This window comes from Hevea brasiliensis, chromosome 17 (genome assembly GCF_030052815.1).
Source record: "Hevea brasiliensis isolate MT/VB/25A 57/8 chromosome 17, ASM3005281v1, whole genome shotgun sequence".
Taxonomy (NCBI): domain Eukaryota; kingdom Viridiplantae; phylum Streptophyta; class Magnoliopsida; order Malpighiales; family Euphorbiaceae; genus Hevea; species Hevea brasiliensis.
In genome coordinates, this window is record NC_079509.1 from 47,566,882 (window position 1) to 47,583,988 (window position 17,107).

Below are 17,107 nucleotides of genomic sequence, written 5' to 3' on the forward strand. Positions count from 1 at the left end.
CAGCTTCTTCCCCATTCACATAATGAAATTAAATAGTAAAGTTAGGTTTTGCTAAAAGATCCTAAGTTTCAAGAAATTGGCTCAATTGAAATTCACGGATTTTTTTTTTTTTACAAAAAAAAATTGTTATTCAACATCCAAGCACATTTATTATCATTCACCTAAACTTCAAATTCAAAAGATAAGAAGGTGATTAAAGGGACAATCCCCTTCGTATCACAAAAATTCCAACAAAAAAAGATTTTAAATAGAAAAAAGTAATTATGATTTTTTTTAAATAGAAAAAAAGATTTTTTTAACGTTTTCTATATTAATTTTTGGACTGTTCGTAGAGTTGGTGAACTATCAACTGAAGAACTTGATAAACTTATGGTAATTGTTGCCAATTTTCGCCACCAAGATTCTAGATTGGTACCTGAATTGACAGAAGGATTACAAGGATGGAAAAGCATTCTCATGTTATATCCAACGCATTGGATAGCTGGTATGCGCATAAAAAAGTTAATTAGTTTCTTAGAATTCGAAGGAATCAAAACGGTCATTTAAAAGAATTATTTTTTAATAAAAAAAATATAAAAGTAATGTCTAAAAAATTGAATAAAAAGATTTAAATAATTTTTAAAAATATAAATTAACATTTAATCTTCACATAATAAAATTGTAACACCCCCATGTTCGTTAGTGCGTTCTATTGTTCCGGTGACCAGTGTTGTCTGGACAGCTAGGATGCCTAGAACTACATTTAGATATGGATGAGGAGACATAAAATAATGAAATATAAGAAAAAAAAATACAAGAAAAATAAAGAAAAAATAATAGCAATGAAATGTAACCAAGTTAAACGAGCCGAGAACTATAGCGATGGGTGACCGCATCGGAAAGTTGCGGTGTAGACCGTTGACTAGCCCTGTACAGCGGGGAATCCTAGAAAATATTTTTAAGACTTAAATAAACATCTGTTGAAGTATAAATGTCATTAGAAATATAAAAAAAAAAATAAAATAATTAGTACAAAGAAAGACGAGAAATCGAGAAAACGACAAAACTTGGTGTTACCGAAAAATCGGGAATGCAACCCGAACAGGGGCATTTTGGTCATTTGACACCCCGAGTTGTCTTTTGACCTAAATGTCCATTAAAAATAAATGATATTACACTTGAAAAATGTCAAGGAAAATTAAAATAGTGGTACATAATCTAAATAGCAAAAGATAGGAGAAAAATGTGAAAATTGAAAATTTTGGAATAAACAAACATTATAATTAATATTAGTGCTCCACTAACTTATCACATTTGACACATAATCAAACTTGGGACAGCCACCTCCACTAACAGCCTTCTTTCTCATCTATCCTTCTCCATTGCCGAACCCATTTCTCCCAAGCTTCCATCCATGGCCGTCCACCATGCATGGGCAAAACCACCATCATCAAGCCATCAATCCTTCTAGGTCTCTTCACTAAAGTTGTTCTATACAACTTGGGCAGTAGAGAGGCAGCAAGAAAGTTAAGTTTTGGTGAGATTTTGAAGAACTTTAAAAGTGGTAAGTGTGTATTTTTTATTCTTGTTTCATTAAACTTTGAATAGATGTTGTGGTGAGTTGATTTGTGGAAGAAGTTTTGATGTTTGATGAATTAATGGAGATGTATATTTTGGCAGCCATGGAACCTCACTATGAACAACTTATTCTTGCATGTAAATAGTGGTTTGAATGATGATTTAAATATTTGATTGTATTGTAGTTAAATTCCATGTGTAAGGTTTGATTTGTAAGCTTGAAAAGTGAAAATGGAAATTGATGGGTATGTATAAACTTGTGGCAGCCTCATGAAGAAGATTGAAGTGTTTGAGTTCATGAAATATTGTTGAATTATGTTGTCATTGAGGGCAGCATGTGCATATGAATAATTGTTTGAATTTGGACATGTAAATGAGGTATGTCATGTGGTTGAATTATTGTAAATGGGACTTTGGAAAATTTTGTATTATAGTGTGTATGTTGAGAGTGGTTACAAGCTGCCAAAATGATCAAAAATGTGAAGTAAAATGTGTTAATGGTATGGTACAACCAGAATTGGCATGGGAGAGTTAACTTGGTAAGTGTTGAATGTGTAATTGGTAAATGATGAACAATGTGTAGTAGGGCAGTGTATGTTTTAGCTTAGAACCTTAAGTGTGTGACTCCAATTGGTATAAGATCAATTGAAGGTGAAACTAGGCACAAAATGTGCCAACTTTCATGAAGGAAGCTTACCTAAATTCTGCCTAGAAGGTGACTTGAAAAATGACCAAATCTGAATTAGTGACTTGAAAGCCTGAAAATTGATCAATTGGGTAGTAGTTAGTATTTTGGCCATAACTCACTCAAAACAGGTCCAATTGACCTTAAATTTTTACCATGAATAGTTTAGACATATATCTATAATTCTTATGAAAACACCAAAGCCCAGAAATGGCCAGAACCAAGCCAAATAGCTTGCACAAGTTCAGGTACCAAAACTGGCAGAACCAAAAGTGACCTAAAAATGACCTAAAGTTACCATTTTGATGCATTCTGTCCAGCATTGATAAATTGACCATAACTTGGTCTACACAACTCAGAATGACCTGAAATTTTGCTTCGCGTGCAATAAGACATAGACCTACAAGTTTGTAGTTTGGACCGAAACCCAAAAACCGAGGAAACTAGGTCATCCGGCTAGGTCAAATTAGTATACCGAAATCCGGTAAATTGCAATAAAATGCAATATACTTGAAAGTGAATTTGGTAACATGCACCAGCACTAAAGGGCTATAAAATGTGACATATTGGTAACATAAAATCTAATTCACCTAGAGTGCATCGAGAGTCAACATTTTAGGTTGACTAAGGAAAATAATAGAATTCAATAAATTAATTATTAAGCCTTATTGTTAGAGACGGTTTAAATGAGTACTGAAACACTTCAAATTGTGTGTTTCAGTTAGCACAGACTCAGGGAAGGGGAAGGAAACACTGAGTCAGAACCAAGAGGCATTTATCAGAGGTTTGTGCACAACTAGTTTTTAACTGATTTTGTTCTGAATATTTCATATGATTAAATGACATATTTTTCTTATGTATTATGTTTAACAAACATTAGATTTAATTCAATGATTATTGAAATTATTATAGTATGTATGAATTTAGCTTTGTAAAATGGTATTTTCACAAGTATTAAGCATTGTTGTGGATTGAATAAATTATATTTTGAAAATTTGTGATAGAACATGTGTTGAATTGTGATGGGCAATTTGCATAGAAAAATGCAAATTTATGATTTGAATTGTGATGAGCATAAAAATTATTGAATATTGGAATTGACTTTGAATCGAATTGTATTGTGATTTATGCTCACTAAAAGGATTGTGATTGTCACACCTTACCCCTCTGTAAGGCATAACATGATCCCGTAGAATACCTAATGAACTACCGAACTTCACCTACCGATAACTCATTAAGTACCCTACAAGGGATTTTAAAACAATTTTCTTTTTTTTGATAAGTGGTGAGCATTTTCTAATAAGTATTTAAAACATTTAGTTAAAATTAAAACTAGTTAATATTTTTGGTCCATTTTATTTTTCTGCAAATTTTATAAAAATTTTGACAGAGTTCCCTCTGTATTTTGAGAAAACAGTTCTTCAAATACCTGTAAAAAGCACTTCTAAAAATTCTTCCCCAACAATTACTTCAATTTCACAATCACACTCAATCCATTTCAACAACTCCACAATCATTTCAATCAATTTCTCAAGTTCAAAATTTAATAATCCTCAAAATACTAGCAATACATTTCATTCAAATTAAATAAAATAGTTCTACTCATATTTCATTAGAGACAAAACAATTTATATACACATCATTGCAAAATTTACATCAAAGGAAGATCAAACTAAATTTTTTTATTACAAACTTCATACAAACTTTGTACAAGCTGCTCAAGACCCATTTACATGTCCATACTTTTATATGCAATACATACATCAAAAGAAATATTTACAATTAGGGTATAAATTATACCCGATAACTTCAAGCTGAATGATCTTTAATCCTTAGCATTTCGATCTGCTCCTCTAGTCTCTCAGATCTGCGGACAATAAAAGCTATCGCTGAGTACTAGGACTCAGTGGTGCACAAAATACTAAAATAATCTTTATGCAGAATATAAATCACATTTATTCAAAAATTTGACTAAACATGAGCATTAAACACAAAACATGAATTATGAAATTTTAATGCAAACCAAGTTTATTTCGAAGTATCAAAACACATTTCATAAAACCCACAGTTAGATCATGCCATTCGAAACAAATAGAATCTCACTAGCCAGAGGCTAAAGAGAAATCACATCACAAGGCTAGCTAGCTCAAATATATGGATATCCATTCACATCCTCTTCTACTGGCACACCTCAACACTTCTCCAGAGAAGGAATCAAAATTCGAAACTAATTACCCCACTAGTCGTGCTAGTGAGGTGTTCAAATATATGGTCATGACACTGGTTTCAAAACTTATCTTAACAATTTGCTAAACATTGTCATTTCAAATATACACAGTAACTTTCACAATTTAAATCAAAACATCATAAATAAGGTCACAATACTTTCAAAAATTCAAAGCAAAGGTAAAATGCATATTTCATTCACTTAATCAATGAATTTTAAAGCATAATGATGTTGTGCACAAACCTCAAGCGAGTCGACTCTTGGCCTCGACTCGGTTCCTTGGGTTCTTTCTCGGTATTCTTTTCAACTGAAACACACAATTTTACAGTGTTTCAGTATCATAACTTAGCATAAATCCAAAAATAAATTTAACTTCACTTTTACCTAGCTCTAACGTGCTAAACTCGACGTTCTTGAAATTTTGTGTTTCGGGGTTACTATTCACTACACTATTTAAGTCAAACTATTGACTTTCTAAGGCTTAATAGGTATGAGAATTCTAACTTTACCCACATACCACATTTTGATCACCAAACTTGTTAGTTTTGATCATTTTCTCAAAACTTTAGTCTTTTAGGCAAAATTGCCAAATTTTCAGTTTTGGTGTCCCTAGTTGTATTGTTTCATTAGTCAATTTACTGTTGGAATTTGGAAAAACTTTCTTCATAGAAAATGTTCCCTATTGTCTTAAGTTTATTCTCCTTTTTGAATCAATCCAATTGGAGTTTTGTAGCTCAAGTTATGGCCATTTGAACCATGGCTGCCGGATTGGACACAACCCAGAATTCTGGGTAATTTTCTGGTGTAGGCAGATTTGAGTCACCAACTTGGGGTAGCCAAATGAATTAGTTAATGGCATAATTTGGGTTTATGTTCTTCATGAAAGTTTTAGGTCTCTATCTCATCTAACCACTGGTAAAATTTCAGGTTATTTAGACCTTCCTAGCTCAAGTTATGACCCAAAAACGATTACTGTTCATGTGTACTGTTTATACTGCAGATTTTCAAGTTTGGTCAGTTTGTTCACTAGATTTTGGTCACTTTTTGGGCATGCTTCCTAAATAAAAATTGTGTCATTTAGTGTCTATTTTCAGTCCCAACTGGTCCCATACCAATTGGACTTGTAAAATTCCATTTTTGGTCCCTCAAAATTGATTTTTGGTCATGGTGCATACCCAATCCGAATTTGACTTTAATTCCAATACTTCTAACACACTTAATTAGGTCACAAATGATTATTTCTCACTTCAAATTAGGTCAAAGACACCATTTATAAGTTTCTCATATTTTTGGTCTCAAAACCCTAATGTCCAAAACCCTAACTTCCATGTTTAGCTTATTTTATGCAACTAAACTATATAAACCTCAACTACACCTTCAATCAAGCTTGCCTACCTTTTTAATTGTATCAAAATCCATCAATTTCAAGTTACCTCTAAGCTGGTTGAATTTCACTATATTCCTAAATATGTTGTTTTTATTTTATTTTCATCAATACTAGTTCACTTCAAGTGCAATTTCATGAATATAAGGAGAATTGAGAGGATTCTGGACTAACCTTTAACGTAGTATTCCCAAAGCTTCAATTTTCTTTTTATTTTCCTTCAAATTTCTTTCTCAATAGACTTTCCAAGATCCAAGAACAAGTTTTATTTAGGAAAATTGTGGGATTTATGGAGTTGATTCAAGCTTTAAAAGCTTGAAATTAAGTAGCCATGGAGGATTTAGTGAGACAAGGGAGAGAGATGAGAAGCTACGGGAAAGAGAAAAAAGAAGAAGAAGAAGAAGATAAAATTTGGCTTTTCAATTTTGTTTTTATTCTTTAATTTGACTTAGTCAATTAGTTAATTAAATTAAAATTAATTATGAAGTCATAGTTGCATCATCATGATGATGTCATCACCTTTTCAACTTTTCTTTTTCTTTTTTTTTTCTATTAGTTCTTTAATTTAATTCTAGATTCTGAAATTTTCTTTTCTCCGATTTTATTTGACAGTTAGGTCAGGAGTCATCTCTCGGGGTCAATTGACCAAATTGCCCCTTGTCGGTTCATCCCGGTTTGTAATTAATTCTATATTTCTTCCTGCTCACTGACCTAATTATTTGACTGGCTTAACAGTTCTTTTTCGTGATTTTCTCTTTCCCACTGTGTTCATAATGGTCCTAAGGACCGCACCGTCACATTTTACGGTTCGAAATTTGAGTTTAAAATGGCTTCGCAGTCGTTCCCGAGACGGTCACCCATCGCTGTGACTCTTGGCTCGTTTAACTTCTTATGTTCTGTTTTTCTTATTTATACTTAACTAATTGGACATTACTAATTATTTGTGTTTATGGTTTATCTAGTTGTCTTAAGTATGGTTCTAATCCCCTTAATTGCCCGGACCGACACCGGTCACCGGAACAGTGAAATATACCAGGCTATGCAAACGGAGGTGTTACAGTGATATTGTTTTATATCTCACTATAGATGCTTGACTAGGTTATTACTCGCCTCTCTTATTTATTGAGAAGATAATAGAGTTAGTGTTTTGATTACCATGGTACGTGCACAGGATTAGATTCTCCTCTTATTAGAGGCTAGATCTAAGTTTTATATGTTATGGCCCTTTCAGAAGTTTCATTATTATGATGTGTACTGTGCACGATAATTCGACCTCCCTGACCATAGGGAGTTAGAATCTGATTCGACCTCCCTGACCATAGGGAGTTAGAATCACCCCGAAGATGGCATTTTCGGATTAGTCTTGCATAATTAGTGAGATAAAGAATGATTTTTCAGATAAAGAATGGCTCTTGAGATAAAGAATGGTTTTTGGATAGTAAAGAATTGTGATTTCAATTATGATTTATGTATAATTGATTTTGTTGGAATTAATCTTTATTTCCAATAAATTGTTGGAATTACCTTAAATGGTTAGTTATGATTTGATAAATTGAATTTCGTGATCAAAGTCATTTTATACAAATGATTAATATTATTGGCAATGAATATTTTGAGTTTTGGAATTTGATGAGTATTCAGATTTCCAAATTATTTGCTGTAAATTTTGTCAATGTATATTGTACTATGTTTTAAATTATAGTTGTGCACCACTGAGTTCACCACTCAGCGATAGCTTTGTATGCTGTCGCAGGTGAAAAGAGCATAGAGAAATTGAGTAAGCTTCTTTGAAGACACATTCAGATCAGCTCCAGGTATATTATAGGTATACCTATGTACATAGGTTTTGATGCATACATGTAATAATATGTATGTAAATTATTTGAGCAGTTGTATAAAAACTCTTGTAAAATATTTTGGTATGTAATTAAATGTAAATTATTTTAAATATAAATTTAAGGTTTCATTTACCTGAATAGTTTTGTAATATTAATTTTTGAGTCTTGTAATCAATGAAATGTTTCTTTTATAATGAGGTTGGGTTGAAAATGAATTGATTGTCTATTGAGATTTGAATTGTGAGTTGAAATGAAGTTATTGGAGTTGTATTTGAGAAAACATATTGGGAGTATTTTTCTTTTGCAGGATTGAAGAACCGTTTTCTCAAAATATAGCCGGCACCTTGCCGAAATTTTGAAAAAATTCTATAACACTAGATTTTAATTGATGATTTAAATTTCATGAAAATTGTTTTAAAATCCTTTATAATATATTTAATGGGTTATCGGTAGACGAAGTACGGTAATTCATTAGGTGTACTACGGAATCATGTTACATCTTACAGGGGAGTAAGGTGTGACAAAAATTTTCTTTTTTATATAAGAATATGCTTTTTAATAAATTATATTTTCAAAATACAGAGACTAATTAACTAATTTTAACAAAGTAGAAGAACTAAATAGTAGTACTTTTTAAAGAATAAAGACTAAGGGGGTGCTTGGTTCACCTGTTGGGTGCAACTGATAGCTGATAGACAACTAAACAGGTAAAGTAAAGTATTTGGTAAGTTTAAAAACACAAAGCTAGTTGATAGGTAACTGATATGGTACCCATTAGCTGCAGTTTGTATCAGTTCTATTTTTAGAGCTATTTCTCATCAGCTAATAGCTGATTTGATTTTATTTTTTATTTTGACCATATTATTTTTTTTATTTAATTCAAAAATTAATATTATTAATATTTTTATATTTTTCATTTATAATTTTAGCATTTTAATTAATGTATTTTAACTTTGTTAAAATATTTTTTATTAATAACATAAAATATAAAATATAAAATATTTATATCTGAAAACTTAAAATTGATTATAAGTTTTTTCTTTATCAATAATAATAATTACTTTATTGTTTATCTATATTTTTAATGTTATTTAATTATTTTTTAAAAAAATTTAATTATTTTCTTATTTCAATAATGAAATAAATGATATAATATAATAGATTAATAATTATATATTTATTTTAATAATATAATAAATGATATAATATATTTAATTTAATAATAAAATAAATAATATAATAAATTTATAATTTTATATTTAATTCAATAATAAAATAAATTATATAATATATACCCTTATTAGTCATTTTACACATCAACAACAACAGCTAAATATAGTTTTACTAAACACTTAACATAAATCAGCTAACAGTAACAGCTATCGGCTAACAGTTATCAGTTGTATTCAACAGTTAAACTAAACAGACCCTAATTAATTAAATTCACTAAAATTGAGATATTAAATAGTAATTTGATAGATATTGATTAATAAAAAATATAATGAAGAGACTAAATTATTTAACAAAAATAAAATACACTGATTAAATAATATATTTTTTAAAATATAAAAATTAAATAATTAATTTTATTAAAATATAGAGACTAAATAATAATTTTTTCTTAAAATTATTCAACTCATTATTTGCTATGCATGTTGCTATTTTTAGTTTTACCAGTGACTTTTTAATTCTAACATAAGAAAATTTATATTATTTGATCATTTAATAAATTAATTTGTTTAATAACTAAATAACTCAGTTTATATATACATACATATATATAAATGAATATTTTCAATGCATTGCTAATTTGTAATAATGTCATGCCAGCAAAATGCCAATGTGAACCCAAGTCCAAATTCAAAATATAACACAAACGAATACAAAATTTTGTTTTCTTGTTCTATTAAATTTCACATTATCATCTATCTTGAGCTAAAAAAAAATAATTTATATTTATATTCATAACTTTTAATTTTGTGTGAAATAATCATACATTTGAGATTTATTATAATTATAATTAATGGAATAAAATTGAATTTAAAAAGTTAACAATAAATTATAATATAGTAGTTAAAATTTTACTTGATTGATAAATAAAAATTTTGGTATAATTATGATTTAACATAAGTTTTGGCATTTTTAGTTCATTGATAAAACTTTATATTTAAAAATAAATTTTATTTTATATTTATTTTTAATTGAAACTTTATACTAAAAAAATATTTTTATCAATTTCAATTAACGTAATTATCTTTTGAATTAAGCCAGATAAATTTACGTATTTAAATATAAAATATAAAAATAAATTCATATATTTTTATAAATTAATTTTGAAAAGAATATATAATTAAAAAGTATATATCCTACAAAGCATTCATTAAATAAAATGTGTATTTTATATATAATTTACTATATATTTTATTTAATGAAATATTTTTATAAATTAATTTTGAAAAGAATATATAATTAAAAAGTATATATCCTACAAACCATTCATTAAATAAAATGTGTATTTTATATATAATTTACTATGTATTTTATTTAATGCATGCTGTATTTCATGATAAATTAGGCTTAAACTTTATAAAGAACTCGCATATTTTATTTTTTTATTTTCACGAGATTTGTAACATGAAGAATTTATATAAATTACATAAAATTTGTATCTTAATATTATATATCATATGTTTTGATCCACATAATAAATTAAGTCTATATATAACTTTTTTTTAATTATTACTCACTAATTCTTTGAAAACTAACTAATGAGTTCGAATTCTAATTTAAGGGTAAAAAATACTCAATACAATAATATTCATGGTTTTATATTTCTCTTCACTAAAAAAAAAAAAAAGAAAGAAAAGGAATAAAAATTAATGCCAAAAATTTATGTTTAAAATCGATTTATCATGAATTATAGTATCTATTATATAAAATACACATATTAATTAAACTAAACTATATATAAAATGCACGTTTTATTCAATGGATACTTGTGAGATATATTTTTTTTCAATTATATATATTTTTTAAAATTATTTTATAAAAATGTAAGAATTTATTTTTATATTTTACATTCGGATACATAAATTTGTCTAGTTTAATTAAAAAGATAATTATATTAATTGAAATTAATAAAAAATATTTTTAGTATAAAATTTTTAATTAAAAATAAATATAAAATAAAATTTATTTTTAAATATAAAATTTCATCAAGGATTAAAAATGTCAAACATTTATGTTAAATTATGATTATATATAAAATTTTTATTTTTTAATCAATTAAAACTTTAAGTATTATATTATAATTTATCATACTTTTTAAATTCAATTTCACTCTATTGGCTATAATTATGACAAAATTTAAAGGTGTAACTTTTTATATAAAATTAGAAATTATGAATATAAATTTAAATTAAACCTTTGATATTTGTTGTCCAATTGATAAAAAAAAAGCCTAATTTATCCAAATTAAAATGGAGGATTTGACCCTTTGTTCCTATAGAAAGGTTTAATCAGATTTTGGCCAAATAGGTAGTAGATATTGCAAATAATTTAAAAATTAAGGTTGTAATTGTAATTAAACTCATAGATCTTGGTTATATTGAAATTATGCCACGTCCATTTCCAGCAAATCAAGAAAAGTATAACTTGCTTCATCCAAGAATCTATAACAGGAAAGATGATTCTGGAACTCGCAGGATTTAAACAACAAAGTTATTATTTTTATTATTATTGGTCTTATTAGCGAATCCATAACTGCACAGCTTGTTTCTGCCAAACAAAAAAAATAATAATGGTGGTGATTGAGCCAGAAGAAGACGAACAGACCTTACTCAGTAATCCTCCAAAGCCAAAAACAATTCCATCGTCATCGTCGAGCAAAGACGCTGAAAGTACTTCTCCGGTGGCGGTGGCGGCGGAGGCGGAAGATACGAATGTGAACGTGAACGACTCTGATGGGTTCGAAACAGCAAGCGAACGAGAAGTGAGCGATAACGAAGAAATCATCAATGAAGATACTCCTCAACGACCAGAACCACAGCCACAGCCAGCATCACCACAGGAAGCGAACGCGGACTCTAGTGTAAACGACGACGAATTGCAACAGGTTTGTTACTCTCTCGATCTCTTTTTCTAGTTGCCCAAATTGATTTCTCCTGGTTGGTTCATTTGCATAGGAAATTTAGAATTCAAGAATTTGTTTGGGGTTTTAGTTGAAATAGATTAATTCAAGATTCAAGTAAAGGAGAAAGATTAAAACTTGATTAAACTAAATATTATTGGGTCCTTTTTGAAATTACAAATTTTAAAATACCGAATCGAATTTTAAATCCCTTCTGGTTTCACAAGCCAATGCAAATGTTACCTTGATGTTTGCTTGCTTGAAGTTTCTGCAGTCTTTACATGAATTTGATACTAGGACTTGTTTTCATTTAGAGCAATCCATATGATCTGTATAGCTGCAGGTGTTCATTTATTCATTGAGAAGAGTTTTGAACTCAATTCAATTTCCTTGTGAAACAGAAAACTTTATTACAAGCTAATGATGCTAAATTGGAAGGCAATAGATTGTTTGGAGATGGGCAGTATGAGGAGGCATTATTAAAATATGATGCTGCATTACAAGTTGCATTGGACGTGCCTTCGTTTGTAGAGTTGCGTTCCATGTGCCATGCAAATCGTGCTGTATGCTTCTTGAAATTGGTATGGTACCCTTGATTATATAGAAAATGCAAGGCTCATTAGAAGTTTTTTTTTAAAAAAAAAAAAAAAAAAAAAAACTTCTAGAGTTCAGATAGAATTACGCATGTCCTGTCGAATTTGTTATTCATGGTGCTTACTAGAAAATGAAAATGAGCTTCATAGAATCTGCATGTGATGCCTCTTACTCTATGTTGGAATTTGATAACATATTTACTTCCAGTTACACAAAAAATCTATGTATACTTTGTTACTTGTGCTTGTTCTTATTTCAGAATTATTGATTATATTTAAGCCTTGGTCTCTTTGCAACCTAGGACAGGCCGTTAGAGATGTTTGCTTTCCTTTTTCTTTTTTTCCCCCATTGAGCTTTTTCTTTGATGTCATACTGTCTCAATTTTATCATAGGGAAAGTACGAAGACACAATCAAGGAATGTACAAAGGCCCTAGAACTAACTCCTTCCTACATGAAAGCTCTGCTCAGGAGAGGAGAAGCTCATGAAAAGCTTGAACACTTTGAGGAGGCAATAGCTGGTAAGTTTGGATCATTTATCAGTTGTTATATGGTACTATTTCAATTTAACATTTCAGATTATCATCTCTTATATCCATCTACGTTGCTTTAGTTTAAGCTGATTTGTTAATCCATTTTTCCTTTTTTTTGGCAATTTTTGATGTCATTCCAAGCATCTCTGTATGTGTATTTGTATGGGCATAAGTGCACACGTGTTTGCTTTTTATGCTCACGGAATGTGAATGTGCAGATTTCCCCTTTATAATTCCTTCAGTTAAAATAAAATTTATATTTGGGTACCTGCAGATATGAAAAAAATCTTGGAATTGGATCCTTCAAATGACCAAGCTAAGAAAGCCATTCACCGCTTGGAACCGTTGGCTGCAGAAAAGCGAGAAAAAATGAAGGAGGAAATGATTGGTAAGCTGAATAGACAACTTTTTTGGTGTCTTATTTGCCTGTTTTTGTTTCTCAATCTTGGAGGGGAAATCTACAGTTTTTTTTAGAAATATATCTCGAAGTCATTGTTTATGCTTTTGTCATGCCTCCTGTTCTGCCATTTTATTTATTATGATAAATACTCAAGTTCAAATAGATATGCAATTTACAATAGAGGAAGTTGATAAAATGTATGTTTTAGGCTTAAGTAACTATAATCACCTCAAATTTTCTCAAGAATTGGGGGCAACACTGGAGGAGGTAGCAACTAAGACCTGTACTTTAGAAGTCAATAAACTGCTAAATAATCCTTGTGTGTAATTAGCATGCTTCCTCAATGCTGCCTTTGTTTTTTTTTTTCATCATATTAATGTACTGGTTTCCTCATATTTTAGAAGAATATGAGTCTCCCTATATCTGTTTTACCTTATAATCCTGATCCTTAAGGTAGATGCCGTGGGAGATTAAAGGGTTGGCAAGTCTTGATTTACTGATACAGTAGGTTTTTTACTAAGAAATTGTGTCAAAGGAGTTTGAATGTGTATTCTCAAGATAATTGACTTGGACTACAGTGTTTAAGTTGATTGAATGTACTAGTTGGTTTCAAAATAGAACATAGTTGTAAATTTATTTTTGACGTTTGTGAACAAATTATGTCCTGGACCTTCAAAAGTGCAGAATAGGTACAGCAGGCCTTTGGCAATGGGTCTGTTTGGCATTGCTATGAGAGCTTTGTTGAGAAAACACTTTTTTAAATATTTTAATTAGACTATTAAAAATTGTTTAAAAATTAAATTTGATTTGTTTTGGCCATTAAAACATTAAAATAACAAACAACTTTTGTTTAAAATGTTTTTTTTTAACAGTATCTAAAATGATGATTTTTATAAAAGGCATTTTTTGACCCTGAAATTCAATGCCAAATGGGGCCAATGTATGGCTCTCTTTATCAAATGTTGTACACAAAAGTGTTTAATGTGCAAAAATCCAGTGGAAGTGATATAAAGGCCAAAATAACTTAGAAATTCATGTTTTTATTTGTTTAGCAAGTATATGGTGATATGATTGTTTCTTCTGCATATATTCATTATTCCAGTTTGGTAAAGTGGAATAACTTTTAACTAGTAGCCTTATCGCACATGTTAGTTAAGCCTTAATTTGAGGCACTTAAGTATTATGTTTTACAGTAGGAAGTCTGGCACACAAAAAGTATATGCATCATATGCTTATAAGTTTTGAAAGCTAAGTCTACTTATAAATAAATGTAACAGATTGAAAACCCCCCATTTTTACCTTTCTCAAAAATAGGGCACCCTTACATAAATTTTTAACATATAGTTCATGGAGTCGAGCCATTTCGTAAGATGAACTTTTCTATTCTTCCTCCTATTTTAGGTTGTGCTTGATGTTCAGAGCCTTAGAAAATTAAAGCTGTCTGATGTTTAAGTTTAGTTGCCTAAAATATGTGTTTCAGCATCTTTTCTTGTATTTTGGTCCTTTCTTGGACTCTTTTTTATATATTAAAAAAATTATAATATTATTTTCTGGATCAAAATTGTAGATTCAAGGTGAATGTTTAGACTTATGCAATAATTTCACTGAACACTTGTATTGCATTCTCCAAAAAAAAAAAAGAAAGTATTCAAATATTGTTGTCATTCCTGTGTTAAGATCTCAATTCAGAAGTTGGGTGCTTTACAGTGATGTGGAATTGTAGAATTGTGGACAGTTATATTTTGTGTGTATGCATTACTACTCCTTTTTCAACTCCTTTTCTTCTTTTTGTTTATGACGATATACTGATTAGTTACCTTCATTTGAATTGCTTTCTGAGCAGGAAAGCTGAAAGAATTGGGAAACTCTGTGCTAGGCCGATTTGGTATGAGTGTTGACAACTTCAAAGCAGTTAAAGATCCAAACACTGGTTCATATTCTATTTCATTCCAACGTTAGTTTTGTAATATGAGATCCCTGGCCTACATTTTTATCCTTGGCAGAAACAATGTGAGAAAAATGAAAGTTGTCCAATGGAATGACATATCAATTTGCTATGTTTTGCTGCAGAGCCAACGGATAGTGCACAAGCAAAATTTTAAGTTAATAGTGTGAGGTTGCTTTTGGATGACTGAATTTGAAATTTAACATTTAAAATTTTATTATTTGGAATCCCTTTATTTGAACTTTTACTCTTTGGTTAAGGGTGTTAATTTAAAATCTAAAATTAAATTCTTTCATTTAAAATTTAGTCATTTGAATAAGGGAGAGATTTAATAGTAAGGTTCAATTTAGTGGAAACATCTCTCTCCTCATTGATTAGAAAATCCGTGGGAATGCTATGGTTTTAGGTAATGAAGTGTCTTTATAAAAGCTATGCATTAATGAACAAGAGCAATTTCCATTCACAACTAATTGTATGGTAGATTTTAGTTCATGGTCCAATTGCTAATAAAGTAACTTGAGAAGTATAATTTGTGAATTCATCTCTGAATTTCTTGTAGTTTTAAGTATGATTTGAACTTTGTACAGTTTTATGCGGAATGGTAAACCATGTATGTTAAGGAAAGCTTGGAATTAAATTTTAACATTTGCGTGGACAATAGTGAGTTTCGTAGAGCACAAGGAACGGAACTTTGGAGGACATCAAACAAGCGAACCGATAATGCTTATTTGATATCGAGATTTTAAGGTCAAAACTGTTTTTAAGAAAAAAAAAATATATATTATTAAAAATAATAATTTAAGAAAATAATTTAAGAAAAATAAGAAAAATTATTTATTATTTTAATATTTTAATATTTATTAAATTTAATTTTAAATATATTTTAATATTCTTCGATTAATATGTTTAAAAAATGATTTTCTTGATGATAATACCAAACAGAACTATATACTAACTGTAGACTTCAATCATTGCGTGATTTGCGTCTTCCCCTGCAAAAATTAGTTAGCTATTCTCGAGGGGTATGACCAGCTAGTCTTAATGCATGGTGTATTACAGCCAATGTTTTTAATGCAGTCTTAATACAAATCAGAAAAAGACTCAAGCTTTAGGACTATAGAAGGGAAATTTTAGTACAAGGAAATAAGAAATTGTTTATCCCAAGAATTTAAATAATTGGTCATTACTAGAGTTTAAATCATGATATCGGTCCTTATATTTGATTGGAAGTAAATAAAATTTATTAATACAAGAACACATAAATGTTTTACTATTAGAGTTAGTTAAATGCATAAGTAATTGATTCTATAATGCCTTGAAAAAGTATAAAATTAAATAAACTACAAAAATTATTATTTAATGTCATTTTATTTCTTTTGAACCCATTTTATGAATTATTTTAAAGTTTGGATTTTGATTTAAATGATTTGTTCTAAAGTTTAATATTGTTACATCAAGTATTAAAGTAAATTTTTAGTTTAATTTAAATATATTAAAGTAGTTATGGACTTAAGTGAAGAAAGAAAAAATTTTAATTATATTGTCTTGGACTTAATTATATAACTTACAAAAGTTTAGGGACTTATGAGTAAATAAAAATTTAAAAACTGCATAGCCCCCTCCCCTCCCCCTCCACACTCTTGCTTCCTGACTCTCCCTCTCCCTCCCCTTTCCCTTTCTTTTCCTCCGACCACTAGCCAACCCTTCGATCACCTTCCCCCATCTCCATCGCACCCTTCCCAGCCCCTGGCCATTGTGACAAGTGCCTAAAATAGCTAGTTTTTCCCCTAAAAGTTATGCACTATGATACACTTATA

The 17,107-nt window shown here is 29.4% G+C and overlaps 1 protein-coding gene across 1 annotated transcript; it reads left to right on the forward strand.

Annotated features, from left to right (window-relative positions):
- Positions 1-11,374: 11,374 nt before the first annotated feature.
- LOC110637827 (uncharacterized) lies at positions 11,375-15,510 on the forward strand. The gene is made up of 5 exons (XM_021788163.2): positions 11,375-11,805; positions 12,222-12,401; positions 12,807-12,933; positions 13,220-13,333; positions 15,189-15,510. The coding sequence occupies exons 1-5, from the start codon at positions 11,491-11,493 to the stop codon at positions 15,302-15,304; spliced, it is 852 nt and encodes a 283-aa protein (XP_021643855.2). The 5' UTR covers positions 11,375-11,490; the 3' UTR covers positions 15,305-15,510.
- Positions 15,511-17,107: the final 1,597 nt, after the last annotated feature.

Bases quoted from the DNA above. Each gene is read 5' to 3' on its own strand.
- LOC110637827 (XM_021788163.2), top strand. From the start codon at position 11,491: ATGGTGGTGATTGAGCCAGAAGAAGACGAACAGACCTTACTCAGTAAT. The intron at 12,402-12,806 runs GTATGGTACCCT...ATTTTATCATAG, and splicing joins CTGTATGCTTCTTGAAATTG to GGAAAGTACGAAGACACAAT. The intron at 12,934-13,219 runs GTAAGTTTGGAT...GGGTACCTGCAG, and splicing joins CTTTGAGGAGGCAATAGCTG to ATATGAAAAAAATCTTGGAA.